General features: G+C 38.5%; 1 protein-coding gene across 1 annotated transcript in view; it reads right to left on the bottom strand.

The window, feature by feature from the left end:
* Positions 1–18,582, bottom strand: part of MYO3A (myosin IIIA) — a 157,301-nt gene that overhangs the window by 33,874 nt on the left and 104,845 nt on the right. The window contains exons 19-24 of the mRNA XM_052651153.1: positions 13,492–13,645; positions 12,331–12,419; positions 10,305–10,434; positions 5,724–5,803; positions 4,341–4,418; positions 961–1,166 (exon numbers count right to left, since the gene is read on the bottom strand). Coding sequence (XP_052507113.1) covers positions 961–1,166; positions 4,341–4,418; positions 5,724–5,803; positions 10,305–10,434; positions 12,331–12,419; positions 13,492–13,645 — 737 coding nt within the window. The remainder of the gene's footprint in view (positions 1–960; positions 1,167–4,340; positions 4,419–5,723; positions 5,804–10,304; positions 10,435–12,330; positions 12,420–13,491; positions 13,646–18,582) is intronic.

Genomic DNA, 18,582 nt, shown 5'->3' with positions numbered 1-18,582 from the left:
GATAGCCATTCCCTTCTCCAGGGGATCTTCCCAAATAGGGATCAAACCTGGGTCTCCTGTATTGCAGGCAGATTCTTTACTGTCTGGGCCACTAGACTAGATACAGGTAGAGAAATTAAAAAAGGGGATTCCTTGGCAGTCCAGTGGTTAGGACTCAATGCCTACACTGCAGGGGGCGTGGATTCAATCTCTAGTCGGAGAACTGAGATCCTCCAATGCACATAGCTAAAAAGTAAATAAATATGCTGTCTCATTTAACATCACAAATAACCTTGTGAAACGGGTACCGTACAAAAAGAAAAAAATGGACTTAAAATTATTTTTAAAATATTAATCTAAATTAGGTTAATTCCAGTATATTCCAAGTACATAATTGCTTTTTTAGCTGTTGAACTTCATCTTAAAAAAATCTATAAGCCACATTTAAGGTCTACTGAGTCTTAAAAAAAGTATAGATAATCACAACTTCCTTTTGATTTCTAATATACTAAAGGTTGGTTATGTGCTTACAATACAATAAAGAAAAAAAAATTCACTATCTTCCATAGTATTTAGCATAATGCCTTGTATATAAAAATAGTCACTGAAGTTTAAGGGTACTTCTCTTAAGATTATATTAATGTTATTTATATTGATAGTTGAGCAAGTTAAAGATGAACTCTTTAGAAAAATGGAAAGTGTGATGATAAGGTCAAATTTTAATTTGCAATTTGAAACTCAAGAACATGTGGGTTACCTGCATTCATGTACAGAATGGAGAATTTCCCTATATTACCTGGGTCTCCCAGCTGACAACAGACAGTTCCAGCCCCTATTAAGAGTTACCTTCTCTTTGGATACACAATCACTTTCGTGCCTTCTTTCTAGAACATCTGAGTCATTCTCTTTCTGTTCCCTATCATTCTCCTCAAGAATTTTTATACAAAATGTCCAAGGAAACTTAAAAAGAAGTTCACACACCGTTTTATAAAGTTGGCAAAAAGTATCCGATGTGAATATCCCAGCCTTCGGATTCTTGCTGTTTCCAGAATGCCCGTGTAGCGAAGCTGGAGCACAACCTTTTCTTTGTCATATTTTCTTGCCTGACGTTCATTGTTTGGCTTGATGCAGCGGACGAAGTGAGGTTGGCCGACCACCATTTTAGATAACAAATCCATCAGAGAATACTGTAATTTGCAACAAAAATAAAATTCCCAGCATAGCATATAGACACTTAGCAGCCTGCACATCTTTCTTTTAATTATAAGAATAAAATCTGAAAATTGAGTGTTATACAGTAATATATAATTTTTATTAATGCATATAATTAACATATGCATTAATAAAAATTGTATTTATAGTATATATTTTAAAACATACTATATTTATGATATTTACTATTAAAAATGTAGAAGCAATAGCTAGGAATGTACGTATTAAAAGGTTTCCTGTAAATTCTTAAGGCAACTTTAATTAAGAGATAATATTGTTTTCTCTTACCACAACTTTTATTAATAGGCTTAATTAACATGAAAATGTTACATATTAATTTCAAGGCTGGTGCTTGGGACTGGAAAGGCCCTGAATATTATTTTTAATATAGTGTGTTTGGAAGTAATTATATCCTCTCAGGGAAACTTGACAAATTACAATATTTAGGCACACAATTTGGTTTCCTCCTTATACTATTAATTTCCTTGTCTAGCTCTTTTTTTTTTTTCTAAGAAAGTACAAAGTCCTTGTCAGTTATCAAGGACTGAGAAGTTAATGCACTTTAATATATAAGACACAGTTATGTATGTGTGTGCTAAATCACACACACACAGTTATGAGTGTGTGTGCTGAGTCACTTCAGCCATGTCTGACTCTTTGAGATCCCATGGACTGTAACCCACCAGGCTCCCTGTCCAAAGGATTCTCCAGGCAAGAATACTGGAGTTGGTTGCCATGCCCTTCCCCAGGGAAGACACAGTTATAAAAACAAGCAAATCCATTAGGTACTCAGGTACTCTAATCTGCTCTGGTTTGATGATTTTCTTATTTTAGAAATATTTTAATCAGACAGATATGAAAACTGTCTTCTGCAGCAATACTTTATTAAATAGCAGCCAATTGCTGGATAGCCAGCAACACAGTAGGATAATCATGGTTCAACTAAAAGTGGAATCTCAGAAAACTAGTGAGAAATGGAATATTTCCTGCCATATCAGTACACAAAGGATGTCACAGTCATTAGCAATTGCAGCCACCACTGATGGTGAGCTGGTGAGCCCTGAGGAACTCAGGAAAAAACACCTGCCATTTAGCAGCCATCAGACTGCAGCCACTTCCTACAGGAAGTCATGAGAAAATTCAAGATGTGAATATACAGAATATTGGCCCCAGATAGGTGAAGTGCATATCAAAGGAATAATTTCAGTGAACCCAGACTCTCGCATCTTCCTATACACAGAAAAGCGCTAAATTCCTCAACTTCAGATATCCAGTGTTCTTTATTTAACAATAATCTTTTGATGTTCAGACTACCTGCCCTTTGTTGGAAAACTTCTATATACCCTGGCTCTCTCCTTGTCTCTTCAGAGCAGTTCTCTCAGCCTTGAAGTCCTAAAAATTCCCATTGAATAAAGCATAACTCTCAACTTTTAGGTTGTGAATATTTTTAAAGTCAACTCCAGTATGTCAAAGACCAGGATCACAACTGTTGAATATATGGACAGAGACAGTTGTTGCTAGCTGAATCTCCCTTACTGATGGACATTTCAAGCCTGGGTGATGAAGCCAGTGCAAACTAAATCCTAGAACTGGGCAACTGACAAAGCACTGGATTTGCATGGCCTCCTCATGGGCACTGAGACCCAACTGTGAGCTTCTTCAAACAGCTGGGCTCTGACACTATGGGGGCCTTTTCATTACATTTCTTTGTAATGAAAGTGAGTAATGCAAGTGACTCACTCTCTAAAGTGAGTCATGATCACTTTAGTCCCACATCTTTCAGGCACTAGAGATACAAGTTTGATGGACGTGTCTGCTGGCATTCTGAGCAAGAGCTCCCTGAAACTTTGGCATCGGAGTTTCTTACGGACCAAGGCAGAGTGCTACATTATGCTCATTCTCTGCAGAATGAAAAATAACTGAAAATATGTTACATACTGTGTGGAACAGATACAGATGTTACATACTTAAAATATATTACATACTATATGGAATATATCCATTTTCACTGCAGCCTGAGGTACAAAACAACTTTACGAATGAATGAATGGTTTAACATACACACAGTGTTTAATGTCAACAACAGTGATATGGTAATAGTCTGGCATAACTCACTTAAAGCAAAAGAAATAATCTGGCTGTAAATACTCTCATTCAGCTGTGCTGGAGCCTGCTCTAAGGTGGATGTACCTGAAGCAAATGAGACATTCAGCATATAAATGCATGAGGTGATACTCAAAGGTGATTAAGCACACACAGTCTGCTACAAGCTTAGGACCTGAAAAATATTTAATAAAGCTACCCAGTTATTTTTAAAAAGTATTTCATGACTCTGTTGAGAACTGGATTTACTCACTGAACACAGAGTAAATTTAACCCAATTTCCTCCTCTCCCTCCATGTTACATGGAATCAATATTTTCTAAGTTTTAGATGGTATCTTATTCATTTTCATTGCCTGGTTAATTACCATTTCATCAGAAGATATAAACAAGACCAGGAACCAGTAATGAAGACAGGGTAGGTTCTCCAGCACACAGAGAGAACAAAGGGCTTCTTTACTTTGCTATCTCCTATCTTGTCCCAGGAAGAAAAGTCACCCTGATTCCACGCTGAGGTCACAGTGAATCACTTCCTTGGCACGTTACTGTGTTTCCCTGGTGGCCCTGCTCTTTGCCCCATGTCTACACTGGTTCTGTTTTTCTCTTGAGGTTTTCAGCTCGTCCCGGCAAAAGGGGGTATTGATGGAGATGAATGCTTGACCCTGTTCCATCTGTCTGTCCACCCTAAAATCATCCAGGGCTTGAAGAAAGATTGATGGATATCATATCATTGAATGATAAACCTTTTTAGGCTTTATTTTAGTGAAAACGTGCTTGATTCTATGGAAAAATTGTAACCAAGCTATGGACCTCCCTTAAGACTGATCTAGTATACAATAATTTTATCAATAAAATACCAAAGTAAACCAATCCATAGGTTTTTGACAATACCTAATATATCCTATATCTAACAGATAGTAAATGAAATACAACAAAAATTCTTCTTTGCTAATAGAATTCTGATATTTGTTACTTACTTTTAACCGGCAACTCTCATTTAGAATAAATAACATGCTTAAGCACAACACATCATAATGTCACATCTTACTCTAAAATAGGATGCAACTGTTTGTGTTTTCATGTTGGTCGTCTCTCTGGCGTGACGAGTGGCTTCTCCAGTTTCACCCTAAGACCAAGAAAGACAGTGATGCTTCAGCATCTGTTGTACTTTACCATCTACAGGGAGCACGTGGAACCTTCCTTAGTCTACCCTTTCACAAACATAAAATGACAAAACGCTGAATTTTTACTTTAAAGTAATTGTTTTGTCATTCTCATTGGGACTTTAATCAGTTTTCCATGGGATGTGAGTATCTCTGACTTTCAGTTCAGTTCAGTCTCTCAGTTGTGTTCAACTCCTTTCAACCCCATGAACTGCAGCACTCCAGGCCTCCCTGTCCATTACCAACTCCCAGAGTTCACTCAAACCCATGTCCATCGAGTTGGTGATGCCATCCAGCCATCTCATCCTCTGTCATTCCCTTCTCTTCCTACCCTCAATCCCTCCCAGCTTCAGAGTCCTTTCCAATGAGTCAACTGGTCGCATGAGGTGGCCAAAGTACTGGAGTTTCAGCTTTAGCATCAGTCCTTCCAAAGAACACCCAGGACTGATCTCCTTTAGAATGGACTGGTTGGATCTCCTTGCAGTCCAAGGGACTCTTAAGAGTTTTCTCCAACACCACAGTTCAAAAGCATCAATTCTTCGGAGCTCAGCTTTCTTCACAGTCCAACTCTCACATCCATACATGACCACTGGAAAAACCATAGCCTTGACTAGATGGACCTTTGTTGGCAAAGTAATGTCTTTGCTTTTGAATATGCTAGGTTGGTCATAACTTTCCTTCCAAGGAGTAAGCATCTTTTAATTTTATGGCTGCAGTCACCATCTGCAGTGATTTTGGAGCCCCCCAAAATAAAGTCTGACACTGTTTCCACTGTTTCCCTATCTATTTCCCCTGAAGTGACGGGACCAGATGCCATGATCTTAGTTTTCTGAATGTTCAGCTTTAAGCCAACTTTTTTACTCTCCTCTTTCACTTTCATCAAGAGGCTTTTTAGTTCCTCTTCACTTTCTGCCATAAGGGTGGTGTCATCTGCATATCTGAGGCTATTGATATTTCTCCCAGCAATCTTGATTCCAACTTGTGCTTCTTCCAGCCCAGCATTTCTCTGACTTTAGCTAATACATATTTAGTTGGTCTTGGAGTAACATTTAAACTAACTATAAAAGAGGAGTTTGGACTATATCAGAAATGCATGATTATTTAAGTGACAAGCAGTAATATGAACATAACAATATCTGTTGAAGTAGAAAAGAAAGATCAAAAAGAGAAAATGAAGGGAAAGGCTATTTAGCCTTCTCATACAAATACTGCCATTGTATGAAGAGGTTAGGTTCTTAGACTTACTGCCGTGAAAAACCTTTTCTTACCTTTGTCAGGTTGATTGATTTTTCTGAAGTCCTCATTTGATAGTTTATTATGTTTTTAGTTTGAGAATGTGGCAGATTACCTATGGGAATGTAGAGAAAATTCATACACCTTTTAGAATCTTTAATGGCTACAAGGTTTCCTCCACCTGAAAGTTAAAATAAGAATTGCTGGTCCCACAATATGAATACTTGGTTAACTAGTCATTGAGACACTTAGAAATAAAGTAATATTACTCAAAAATCTATAACTAGTGTTAAATTCAGAAAAAAAGTAAAACTTCCAGCTTAAAAAACAGAAAAAGTTGAGGTAAGAGTTAGATTTCCTTTTACCTGCTATAAGATATGGGGTGATTAGGACAACGGGAGCCATCTGCTTCTTTGTGTGTGTGTTTTAAATAGCAGCTGAGATTTTCTTTTTTTAAGATTTTTTATTTGATGTGGAAAGTCTTTATTGAATTTGTTACAATATTGCTTCTATTTTACATTTTGGTTTCTTTGCCACGAGGGACCTGGGATCTTAGCTTCCCGATCAGGGATCAAACCTGCAGCCCCTGCTTTGGGAGGCGAAGTCTTAACCACTGGACTGCTAGAGAAATTCCCTGAACTTCTCCTTAATGCAACCATCAGCTTTACAATGGGCCTTAAAAATCATATGGATCATTAATTCACATGAAGTAATTATATGCAAATCAAACATGGTTGAGATCGAAGGACATTTTCAACCTAACATTAAGAAATATGTGCCTGGTGCTGGTCTGTATAACTGTACACAATCGAGGTTATAAAAACTTGTGGTGTAGTGAAAATATTATGTCCTTTGAAGCCAGGAAGACCTGGGTTTACATACCAGCTGTAGTTCTTAAATTGTGGATTATTTACTTGGTCTCCGAGCCACAGTGTGAGTCCATAAAATGGGGATGATAAAGCCCACCTGACAGGATTTTCACGGCATGACAGTAGGTCTGGCGTGAGGTAGGTGCCTGGAAATGTTAGCTATTTTTCACTCCTTGTGCACCCTTCCCACCTCCCCCACCAAGCACAGTACACCAACCAACCTACAATCCATGAGTTTATCATCCTAGGAGAAGTGACTGAAATGTCTCCAGAATTCAGTGTCACTTTAGGAAGACAGTTTTCTTTTGTGCTTTTAGGCGATAAGTAAAGGCTTTGTGTTTTGGCAAATCATTCACTTTTTTTTTTTTTTTTTTTTGTCTTTTGGTGGCTGCAGAAGGTTGGCTCTGAGCTAAGGGTGCAGGAAGGAACCCTGCCTGGGCTGTGACTGGCATGCCACTGCTCTGGTCTCATTCCCCTCCCCTCATCACTTCAGGAAAAGCTCTGGGGTGAAAGCATGGCTTTTCTGCTGGGCTGAAACTGCCTCTGCACAGGTGCCTCTTGAAATGAGACTCTTCTGGACACAGATGAGTGGACAGAGACGGTCACCAAGCATTGTCAGAGGGGCAGCTTCAGGAATTATGCTTAGTGGGTTTTTTGTTTTTTTTTTCTGTTTACGATTACCAGGGAAAGTTTTGGAAAAAAAAATTTACTTGGGGAAAAAATGACCACCGACTCAGATTTCTTGGAAGCATGATGAATATACAAAGTGAGAAAAGCACATTAATTAGGATAGACTCATTGCTTTTAAAAATCTATACTTGAGGGGGTTTCAGGATGGGGGACACACGTACACCCATGGCTGATTCATGTTAATGTATCACAAAAACCACTACAATATTGTAATTAGCCTCCAATTAAAATAAATAAATTAATTTTTTTAAAGCCCTATATTCAAAAAGAAGAAATTTTCTTAAATCAATGACTTAAGTTTTCACATTAGAAATTAGAAGACAAAATAAACCCCAAAGGAAAAAGAAGAAAACAATAAGACAAAAGCAAAAAAAAAAAAAGAAATCAATAAAATAAAATGAAAAATTCAATAGGTAAAATCAATGAAACTATAAGTTGGTTCTTCAAGAATATCAATAAAATTGGTAAATCTCTAGAAAATCTATCAAAAATAAAATGAGAGAGGACACAAGTTATTTATATCAGGAATGAGAGAACAGATATAACCTCATGATCTACAAATATCAAAAGGACAATAAAAGATTATTATCAACTTTATGTCAATAAATTTGACAGCACAGATTAAACAGAAATTTTTCTTAAAAGATAAAACTACTCTAAAGCTAATTCAAAATTAAAATATCTTGAATAGCTTTGTATTTATCAAAGAGTTGAATCTGTAGTTAAAAGCCTTGTCACGCACATACACACAAAAACCCTTTGGGTTCAGATGACATCCCTGGTGAATTTTACAAAGTCATTTAGAAACAAATAATATTCACCCTGGGGGCTTCCCTCATAGCTCAGTTGGTAAATCATCTGCCTGCAATGCAGGAGACCCGGTTTGATTCCTGGGTTGGGAAGATCCGCTGGAGAACGGATAGGCTACCCATTCCAGTATTCTTGGGCTTCCCTTGTGGCTCAGATGGTAAAGAATCTGCCTGCAATGTGAGAGACCAGGGTTTGATTCCTGGGTTGGGAAGATGCCCTGCAGAAGGGAAAGGCTACCCACTCCAGTATGCTGGCCTGGAGAATTCCCATACAGTCCCATTCCTATACAGTCCATGGGGTCGCAAAGAGTCAGACACAACTGAGTGACTCACTAATATTCACCCTATTTTTCCTGAAAATTGAAGAGGAAGCATTATTTCTCAATTCATTCTATGAGACCAGCATTACTCTGATTCCAAAATCAGAAAAAAAAAAATTATAAGAAAACTACAGTCCAATATCCTCCATGAACATAGATGCAAAAATTCTTAACAAAAGGTTAGCAAATTGAATCTGGCAATACATAGTCAAATGCATCATGACCATGTCAAGATTTTCCCAGGACCTAAAGTTAGTATAATGTTCAAAACCCAATACGTGCAACTCACCATTTTTATAGATTTTAAAACAAAACAAAGTAAAAACAAACAATCATCTCAGTACGTGCAGAAAATGCATTTGACAAAATTCAAACATGCATGCTTGATAAAAACTTCGCAAACTAGAAACAGAAAGCAACTTCCTCCTGATTAAGGACATTTATGAAAAACCTATAGCTAACATATCATAGTTAATGGGGAAAATCTGACAGCTTCCTCCAAGATCAGGAATAAGCCAAGAATGTTCACTGTCACCATTTGTATTCATCATTGCATCTGTGATTCTGGGCAGTGCAACCAGGCGATATGAAGAAACACCACATAAAAAGAATGAAAAAGAAAGGGCAAACACTTTAGTCCCAGATGACACCACCATCTATGTTGAAAACCTATGGAATTTACAAAAAAAAGCTACTCTAACATGAGTTTAGTAACATTGCAGGGCAAAATATCAATACACAAAAACCAACTGGATTTCCATATACTAGGAACATACAAAATTTGAACTAAAAAGCACCGTTTATTAGAGCATAGAATGTGATATAATAGTAGATAATTTGACAGAAAACATGCAAGACTTGTACACTGACAACTACAAAATGTTGCTGACAGAAATAAAGGAAGACTTGAGAAATAAGCATATTGTGCTCCCTGATTGGAGGACTCAATATTATGAAGATAGCAGATATCCCCAAACTAATCTATAGCTTCAGGGCAACCCAATCAAAGTTTCACCAGCATTTTGGCTAGAAATTGACAAATTTCATTTTAAATTTACATGGAAAGGCAAAGGAATTGTAATCACACCTGGACAACTCTGGAAAAGAAGAACAAAGCTGGGTGACATATATTACCTGATTTCAAAATTTTTAATAAAGCTACAGCGATCGAGAAGTGTATTATTGGCATAAAGACAGACAAATATCAGTGATACACAATACAGCCCAGAAATAAACAGACTCTCTCTCCTTCTCTGTCTCTCCAAGGATGCCCAAGCAATGCATTAGGGAAAAGAATACTCTTTTTAACAAATGATGCTGAAACAATTGGAGAGGGGCATGAAGGACTGGAATGAAGAACAATAAAGACTCAAGAGGAAACACCATTTGGGGATAATGAACTTGTTCACTATTATCTGTGGTGATGGTTTTACAGGAGTCTATGTATGTCAAGGCCTCATCAAATTTTACTGTCTAAGTATGTGCTGCTTATTCCATGTCAGCTATGCCTCAACTATAAACTATAGTTGAATTATATCTCAACTATAACTCAAACTATAAAATATGAAGTGCAGAAAATAATGTTAAACTCCAATAAAGAAAAGCAAAGCAAATTACAGTTTTTGCACTTAAAAGCAAATGCAAAGATTATGTAGTTGGTTGGAACAAAGGCATGTGACTTTTTAATCAATAAGGCAGAACTCGCTAAACTTGTGGAATCTCGAAGCATCATCCCATGCTGCCCACTCCTGACACACCAGATAATTCTAAGCTCTCTGAGGGTGACTGTACTCTTCTAATGAGAAGCTCGAACACCATCGAACTTTCTGGTGAGTGCTTCGAACACTTTACTGGAAACCTAGCTTCTTTACAAAACTAAAAACCAGCTCACACACACAAAAACGTGGAGGGATATTGCCTCAGCTTACCTGTTCTTGTCAGAGGATGGTTGACTAGCTGTCGAATTACACTGTTTTCTGATGACCTCAAAAGGAGCACAATATCAGTGGGAAGAGTGTCTCTATTTTTAGCTAAGAACCCACTTGCATTATAGATGACCTGTTGATAAAGTACATTACCAACACTGTCACAATCAATGTCATCACCCTGGTCCTCACTACCATCATCATTATCATTATCAATAGATACATGTGAAAGTGTTGAAGTGTTAGTCACTCAGTCGTGGCCGACTCTTTGTGACTGCATGGACTGTAGGCTGCCAGGCTCCTCTGTCCATGGGATTCTCCAGGCAAGAATACTGGAGTGGGTTGCCATTCCCTTCTCCAGGGGATCTTCCCAACCCAGGGACTGAACTCGGGTCTCCTGCATTGCAGGTGGACTCTTTACCATCTGAGCCACTAGGGAAGCCCACATTAATAGATACATAGAGTCAGCTTACTCAGTGCTGAGTGGCAGCTACACAAAGATTTATAATGGTAATCCATTACAACTTGGCTAGAAATGTGAACCTCTTCAGGTTTACACTAACTCTTTTCAGAGACAAATTTGTGCCTCACTGATTTTATTTGGGTGGAAACGATCAAAAAGGGTTGATTCCTCCCATTTATTACAGCAGAAATGTTGTGTGTTTCCCACCTCTATTTGGAGGATTGGGGCCAGAAAGGTATTCTCATTTCTATGATAATTGATTTACCTGCAGTGAAAAGGCCTTTACAGAATTTGCTCCACAGCAGCGGGGTCTAGATATACTGTGGGTGTTTTGTGTTTCTGGAACTTCTAAATAATTTTAAGATTTTTAAAGATCAATGTAACCCCAAGATTTCAATAGGGTGGTTCAATGTGGTTGCTTTTATGGGGTGAATTTCATCCCTCCAAAATTAGGTATGTTGCAAATCTAACCCCCAATATGACTATTTGGATACAAGGTCTTTAGAAGGTAATGAGGGTTAAAAGAGGTTTAAGGGTGATGCTCTAAGCCCACAGGACTGGTGGTTCTTATAATAAGAGGAAGATATACAGGAGATCTCTTTCTCTTCCTTACATGTACATAGAGGAAAGGCTATCTGAAAACAGAGAGAGAAGGCAGCCACCTGCAAACCAGGAAGAGAGGCCTCACAAGATACCAGATCTGCTGGCCCCTTGATCTGGGACTTCTAGTCTCCAGAACTGTGAGGAAATACAATTTCCATTGTTTAGGACACCCAGCCAGAGGTATTTTTGTTATGGCAGCCCAGAAGACTAATATAGTTAAAAATAACTGAATAAAATGATCATAGGAAATTCTTAATGATTGTTTTAAATGAGACTTACTGATAAACTCGTGTGCTGAAAATCATAAGAAAGGCTGTAACTAAAATATTTAAGGTAGATTTTGCTTTCAATGACAAAAGTCTGGAATGTTGACTGACACAGTTCTATTAGACTAGAATTCTTAGGGTTCTAGCCGTTATTCTGTTTATGTATTTCTATGAATTCCCCTTCTTGATTTGAATATCTTCTTAGTCCTCCAATATTTATAATGTCATTGTGAGTGAAAGATCTGTTATTCTCTATAGAAGGAACAGAAGCCGTCTTCTGGGCGCAGGACAACATATCTGAGGTTTGCTCTGGTATAGGAAAGTGTATCCATCAGTGCATAAACATTGCTTCCTCTAACTGCATGCCAGTTCATAAGCTAATCCTATCTAATTAATCAGCTCAGTTATCTGGACTGCCTGGTACCTTCTCTTGTTGGGAAGGAGGAGAGACAAAGTCTGCAGTGGACAGAGAAGCATCTCAAGTCTGAAGAAGGCAGTTTATACAAAAGGTTCCCCGTTATTAAAAGAAGGGAAAACTGCCAGCCAATTGCAGCCCAAGCCAGATCTTAGGATCAGAAAGATGGACTCTTTATCTCATTATAACTATGTGTAAATATTTGGGGCCATAATTTCCATAGCTTTATTATTCAACAAAAGACTAAAGAGAACCTCAGTTATAGTGCTTCAGAGTTCTTACCTTTCCTGCATAATGGTGAATTCCAAAACTAAGCTCCATTCTTTTAGGTCTCCAGAAGTACTGTGATTTCAGATTACCTTCAAATTTTTCTGTAGAAAAAAATTTAACTCCAAGATTAAGCATGCTGGAATGTCTCAAAAAATACTGATTGACAGAATCTTCTCTTTCACCATAAAATGGAAAATGTGCAGTGAAAAAATGGAAAATTTTATATGGCTACTGCATGTAGATTTGTAATATAATTATAAATGGTAAGGTAAAACTCGAGATCATGAATTTCACCATTCCATTACAATTGTAGTAATGAAATGGTGAAATTACAACTGTAGTAATGGAATGGCACTACTGCACAGCAGCAGTACTCAAACCTTGCCAAGCATCAGAATCACCTGGAGGGTTTGTTAAACTGCTGGGTCCCACCTCCAGAGCTTCTGACTCAATAGGTCTTGGAGTGGGATCCCAGAATTAACATTTCTAGCAAGTTCCCAAGGGGGATGCTGATGTCCCTGGTCTAGAGACCACATTCTAAGAACAGACGAAAGAAAAAACCAAGTACATGAGATTGTCCAGAGAGCTTTGTGAAACACAACTGGATGTGAAACCATGAGCCTAGACATTTGGTATCTTGTCTCTCTTTTCTCTAAGAGGAGCTATAGGTTATTACTGATTACATAGGAAACACAATAGGATCATAAAGGAAGTTCTACAATAATTTTACCAACACAAGATCTCTGTTATTTCATGTCACGGAAGGTACATTTTAACATCAAAATCAAGTGACTAGTATGAAATGATTTCCCCACAACTTTGGGGTTATTTTCTTTTCCATTTATCTCTTTTCCATTCTGAGAGCTGTCCTTTTGCCCTGCCCTTCCATTTCTAATTTTGGGCTGGATGATCTCTAAGGTCATTTCTAACATAAAATCCTATGGTGAGGGCTCTACAATAATATAAGGTGAAGTTTAACATGGAAATTTATTTCACCCTATTATAAACATTCACTGGTCCAGGTATTAGATCAAAAGACTCTTCTTTAAAGTTAGATGTCCAGTCTTTGTCACAGCAATATTCTACTGAGTAACTTTAAAAATTAAAAAAAATTCATAATCGCATGACTGCATTACATGAAAACTATGTAGACGTACTGAATTTAAAACTCACCTACAAGAGTTTGGTCTGTGGCCTTGGGAAATCTACTTTCTTCATCAAGGAGGGACAGTAAACCCATTGGCTTCTGCAGAAACATGTCTAGGAGAGGCCGGTTATCTTCATATTCAATAACTCTAGCATCAATATCTTCATTTAGGTATTCATTCTATAATGGGACATGACAGGCATAGAAATACTTAAAATTTTGTAAACAATATGTAAACTGGCAGAAATTACCTGAAATTCTGCTCTTCACATAAAAAATTGCTCCCTATGACCCTGCCCTTAAACTGAGGGTATCATTTTATTTCTCTCTCTCCAGATGTGCTAATTCATTAAAGTCAGCACTGCTGATATTCAGGCTAGCAATAAAAAGTTTCTATTCCCTGTATTAGAATTCCCTCTATTAGAATCTCAAGCTTTCCAGACATGGGGGACTATGTTGTTAGTGAGCTGTAATGAAATCATGTTACATAATTTCTTTTGTTAATGATTTCTTTGATGTGAACTGTTTCTTAAAGTCTTTATTGAATTTGCTACAATATTGCTTGCTTTTTCTGTTATGGTTTTTTGGCTGTGAGGCACATGGGATCTTGGCTCCCTGATCAGGAATGGAACTGGCACCTCCTGCATTGGAAGGCAAAGTCCAAAACACTGGACCACCAGGGAAGTCCTCAAGAATTGACAGAATATTAATTAGGTATATCTTAGGGTCATATTTCCCCCAATTTCAGCCTTTATCTAACTTCAGATGCTGAATATCTCAACAACATCACTTTTCAATCATGATGACATTTACATTATTTGGGGTGAACAACTGTGGGTCACAGGAGCCACTGATGGATGAAGAACCAAGAACATGCAGGTTCCCATTGGGGCTCTGCCACTTAACTAGCCACCTGTCCTTTGGAACTTTCTTCCTCTTAGACATCCATTTTCTCATCTACTAAATGGAAGTAACAATCTCCATCTAACAAAGTAAAAACACCTGGTACGCTAGTAACCATCTGTGGTTGAGTATACTGTTATGTCAAATGCATAAAATAAAAACAATAAACAATAATTTCTGGAAGATGGCAGTACCAGCACAACATAGATGCTGATGATCTATTTTATGAAAGGGATGGGAAGAATCATGCTGCAGCTTTGCTCCTGACTTTTGCCTTCACTCTGCGTCCTCCCCAACCCCTAGTGCTGCAGTCTATAAGAGAGGACATAGATGACCTCTGGCCTCCAACCCTTAGAGACACTTACATGGAAGGTACACAGCAGGTCTCAGGTTCTAAAGCAGCTATTTCTGGGCAAGTATAACAGATAATCACTGTCTGGGGCAGAGCGTTCTCCTCCATTCACAAACTCAAGTCACATGCTATTTTCATTACTATTTTAATATATTCTTCAATATATGTATATATTTATTCAATATATTCAATAATACATTGAATATATTACCCAATAATATATTCTTGAATATAAATATTTTCATTGAACACTTTATAATAAATCACTGTGATGGATGATAAAGAGATGTTTAAAATGAAGTCCCTGTCCTCAGTGGATTTAAGATAAACTGAGTGATTAGTAAATAAATACCTAAAGTGCAAGGTAACACAGGTTAGATAAGTGGTATGTACAGAGTGAAAAAGTTGGCTTAAAGCTCAACATTCAGAAAACGAAGATCATGGCATCTGGTCCCATCCCTTCATGGGAAATAGATGGGGAAACAGTGGAAACAGTGTCAGACTTTGTTTTTTTGGGCTCCAAAATCACTGCAGATTGTGATTGCAGCCATGAAATTAAAACACGCTTACTCCTTGGAAGGAAAGTTATGACCAACCTAGATAGCATATTGAAAAGCAGAGACATTACTTTTCCAACAAAGGTCCGTCTAGTCAAGGCTATGGTTTTTCCAGTGGTCATGTATGGATGTGAGAGTTGGATGGTGAAGAAAGCTAAGCTCCGAAGAATTGATGTTTTTGAACTGTGGTGTTGGAGAAGACTCTTGAGAGTCCCTTGGACTGCAAGGAGATCAGTCCTGGGTATTCATTGGAAGGATTGATGCTAAAGCTGAAACTCCAGTACTTTGGCCACCTCATGAGAAGAGTTGACTCATTGGAAAAGACCCTGATGCTGGGAGGGATTGGGGGCAGGAGAAGAAGGGGACGACAGAGGATGAGATGGCTGGATGGCATCACCGACTCAATGGACGTGAGTTTGGGTGAACTCTGGGAGTTGGTGATGGACAGGGAGGCCTGGCGTGCAAATGGTCGGACACAACTGAGCGACTGAACTAAACTGAACTGATGTACAGTGTACTACAAGGGGTTCTGAGAAAGAGAATTTATCTGGGATCTTGGTGGAAGAATTTAGTCCATGGCAGGTGGGGATTTAATATGCAAATCTTTTAACCACTGCTTTTAGAGCCTTGTAAATTTCAAATCACAGTTCGAGTGTCACCAGGAAAAAAATAAACATGTATTTTTAAATACAACAAAATCTTAATACATAAAAATGAGGCAGAACCCACTGCTCTGAAAGGGTAGATCACCTGAAAGACGTCCAGTTTACCCAGTATGAAAAAATGGAAACTTAGAAAAAATGGGAACTGCGAAATGAAGTTTCACAGCTTTTTCATTGGAAAGTAACCTTGAGAGATGTACACAGATCTAGAATTACCTGGCTGTCAGACAAATTATGCTGACAGCAGATTATAGCTTAAATGGCAACTGCAAAGTTCAAAGAGGCTTTGTATGTTTTCTATGGAAAGTGCGCAAGGTTAAGGTCTAAACCAATGCATTTTTCACTTCTATTTGCCTGTGTCTAAATCCACTGACTGCTTTGGTAGCAGGTTACACAGAGCAGAGATGAGGAACCTGGAAAACAATGGACTTAGACTTTTAAGACACTGATTAGTATCTCTAGGCAAACTGATGGAGAAAATAAATGCTGTTAGGATTTACAAAGCACTCTTAGTAAAATGGTTATGCCTGAAACAACATATTATGTATTCTTATAGCTGTTATGATCTCAAAACATTGTTGTTTTTAAGTATATGTGGAAATATGTAGCCCATATAACTACTCAGAAAGTCCTCTGTTATGTCCTGTACATTAAAAATACCTTCAAAGAGGATGAGCAGAGTTTTATTTTTTAATGTTTATTTGTTTATTTGGCTGTGCTGGGTCTTTTCTTTTTTTGCATTTTTATTTATTTATTTTTTACTTTATAACATTATGTTGGTTTTGCCATATGTCAACATGAATCCGCCACGGGTACACACATGTTCCCCATCCTGAACACCTCTCCCACCTCCCTCCCCGTACCATCCCTCTGGGTCATCCCAGTTGTGCTGGGTCTTAATTGTGGCACGTGGGATCTAGTTCCCCAAATAGGTATTGAACCCAGGTCCCCTGCACAGAGAGGACAGAGTCTTAGCTACTGGACCACCAGGGAAGTCCCCAGTGGAGTTATTATCTGCAGTAAAGCTGAGCTGTTCAGCATATAAAATCCCTCCTCTGTTCAGGTGCCCCAAATTCTTTTTGAAAAAGGGATCATTTTAAATATATATCAAGGAGAAAGGAAGTGAGAAGATGTGTTTGTTAGAAAACTTCATGCCTGAGATAAGATTTCCTTGTTTCGCAATGAATTTTGAGTGTGGGGTGTGGACAGAGTAGAAAGAAAGGCTATGGAAGATGCATCCACAGCTACGGCCTATACCACAAGCTTACATATTTTGGGTCAAAATGTCACCCCAGGAGAGATTCAAGATTACTACACTGTCCTCAGACTCACACAACAGCGTAGAAGGGTGGCTACCATTAACAGATAGAGCCATGGATATTTAGGGGTAGGTGGGACCAGGGCAGGTAGAAATAAAGATGAAAAAGGTAGAGTTCCTGTCCTCTGCATGAGCGCTAGGTCGCTTCAGTTGTGTCTGACTCTTCGCGACCCTATGGACTGTAGCCTGCCAGGCTCCTCTGTCCATGGGATTCTCCAGGCAAGAAAAGAGACATGGAGTGGGTAGCTGTGTCCTCCTCCAGGGGATCTTCCTGACCCAAGGATTGAACCCACGTCTCCTGCGGCTCCTGCACTGCAGGATGCGCTACCACTGGGCCATCCAGGCCCTTAGAGCACAGGAAGAATGCTCTCTGCCTTTCCATTTCAACCTTTAAGTTACCTCCTCGGGCTCCCCTGTTTTGTCTCTATTCTCTTTTCCAGTTGTTGCATCTACGAGGTCTATCGCCTTCCCATTCGGGAGTGTCTACGCTGTCCCGCTGTCACAGTCTCCGTCACTGCGGCTGCCACCTGCCGCAGTGCTAGCATGCTCTTCACTTTCCCTCCTTCCTGATTTAGGTTGATTTTCCTTGGCCTTTCTCTTTCTCTCTTTTTCCTCCCTTCCTTCCTCTCCAGTGCTAGCATGCTCTTCACTTTCCCTCCTTCCTGATTTAGGTTGATTCTCCTTGGCCTTTCTCTTTCTCTCTTTTTCCTCCCTTCCTTCCTCTCTCCCTCCTTCCTTCTTCCTTTCTTTCAATGAGATGGTGCCTGTTTTGTTCTGTATGAGAGAATACTTTGTTCGGTTCCTGGTTCTTTTCAACTTTATTTGTTAATGAGAAGATGCTCGGATGGGTATCAGACACCTGGATTCCGTCCTGGCTTTGTTTAATCAGCCTGTAACATTGGGCCAGTTATCTATGAACTGTATAAATGATCTACTTAGGTTTCTTCTGGTTTTAACATTTCAAAATGCTGACACTGCCTGAATGTGTTGTAAAACTTAATAGATAAATGAATGTGTTGTTGACAGAACATTTGCGGGGGAAAAAGGCCACACATATACATTTATTCCCTGACATCTGTCTTTTAGTAAAAGCATTCTCACTCACCAACTGCTCATGAGTGTACATATTCATGAAAATGTTGCCCATGTGGAAAGAAATCATTGAGAAGTTATTCATCCTAAGAGAGAATGAAAACCTTTATAGGTTGAAAATCTGTGATTTTGTGTGTTATCAGTACTCGAGGTGAATTATACATTTATTACAGTGTAAAAAGAAATTTTGCCACTTTTTATGCTGAACTAATTTCAAACTAACAGGAAAGTGG

This window comes from Budorcas taxicolor, chromosome 13 (assembly GCF_023091745.1).
Source record: "Budorcas taxicolor isolate Tak-1 chromosome 13, Takin1.1, whole genome shotgun sequence".
Lineage (NCBI taxonomy): Eukaryota > Metazoa > Chordata > Mammalia > Artiodactyla > Bovidae > Budorcas > Budorcas taxicolor.
This window is presented reverse-complemented; position numbering and strand designations above follow the sequence as displayed.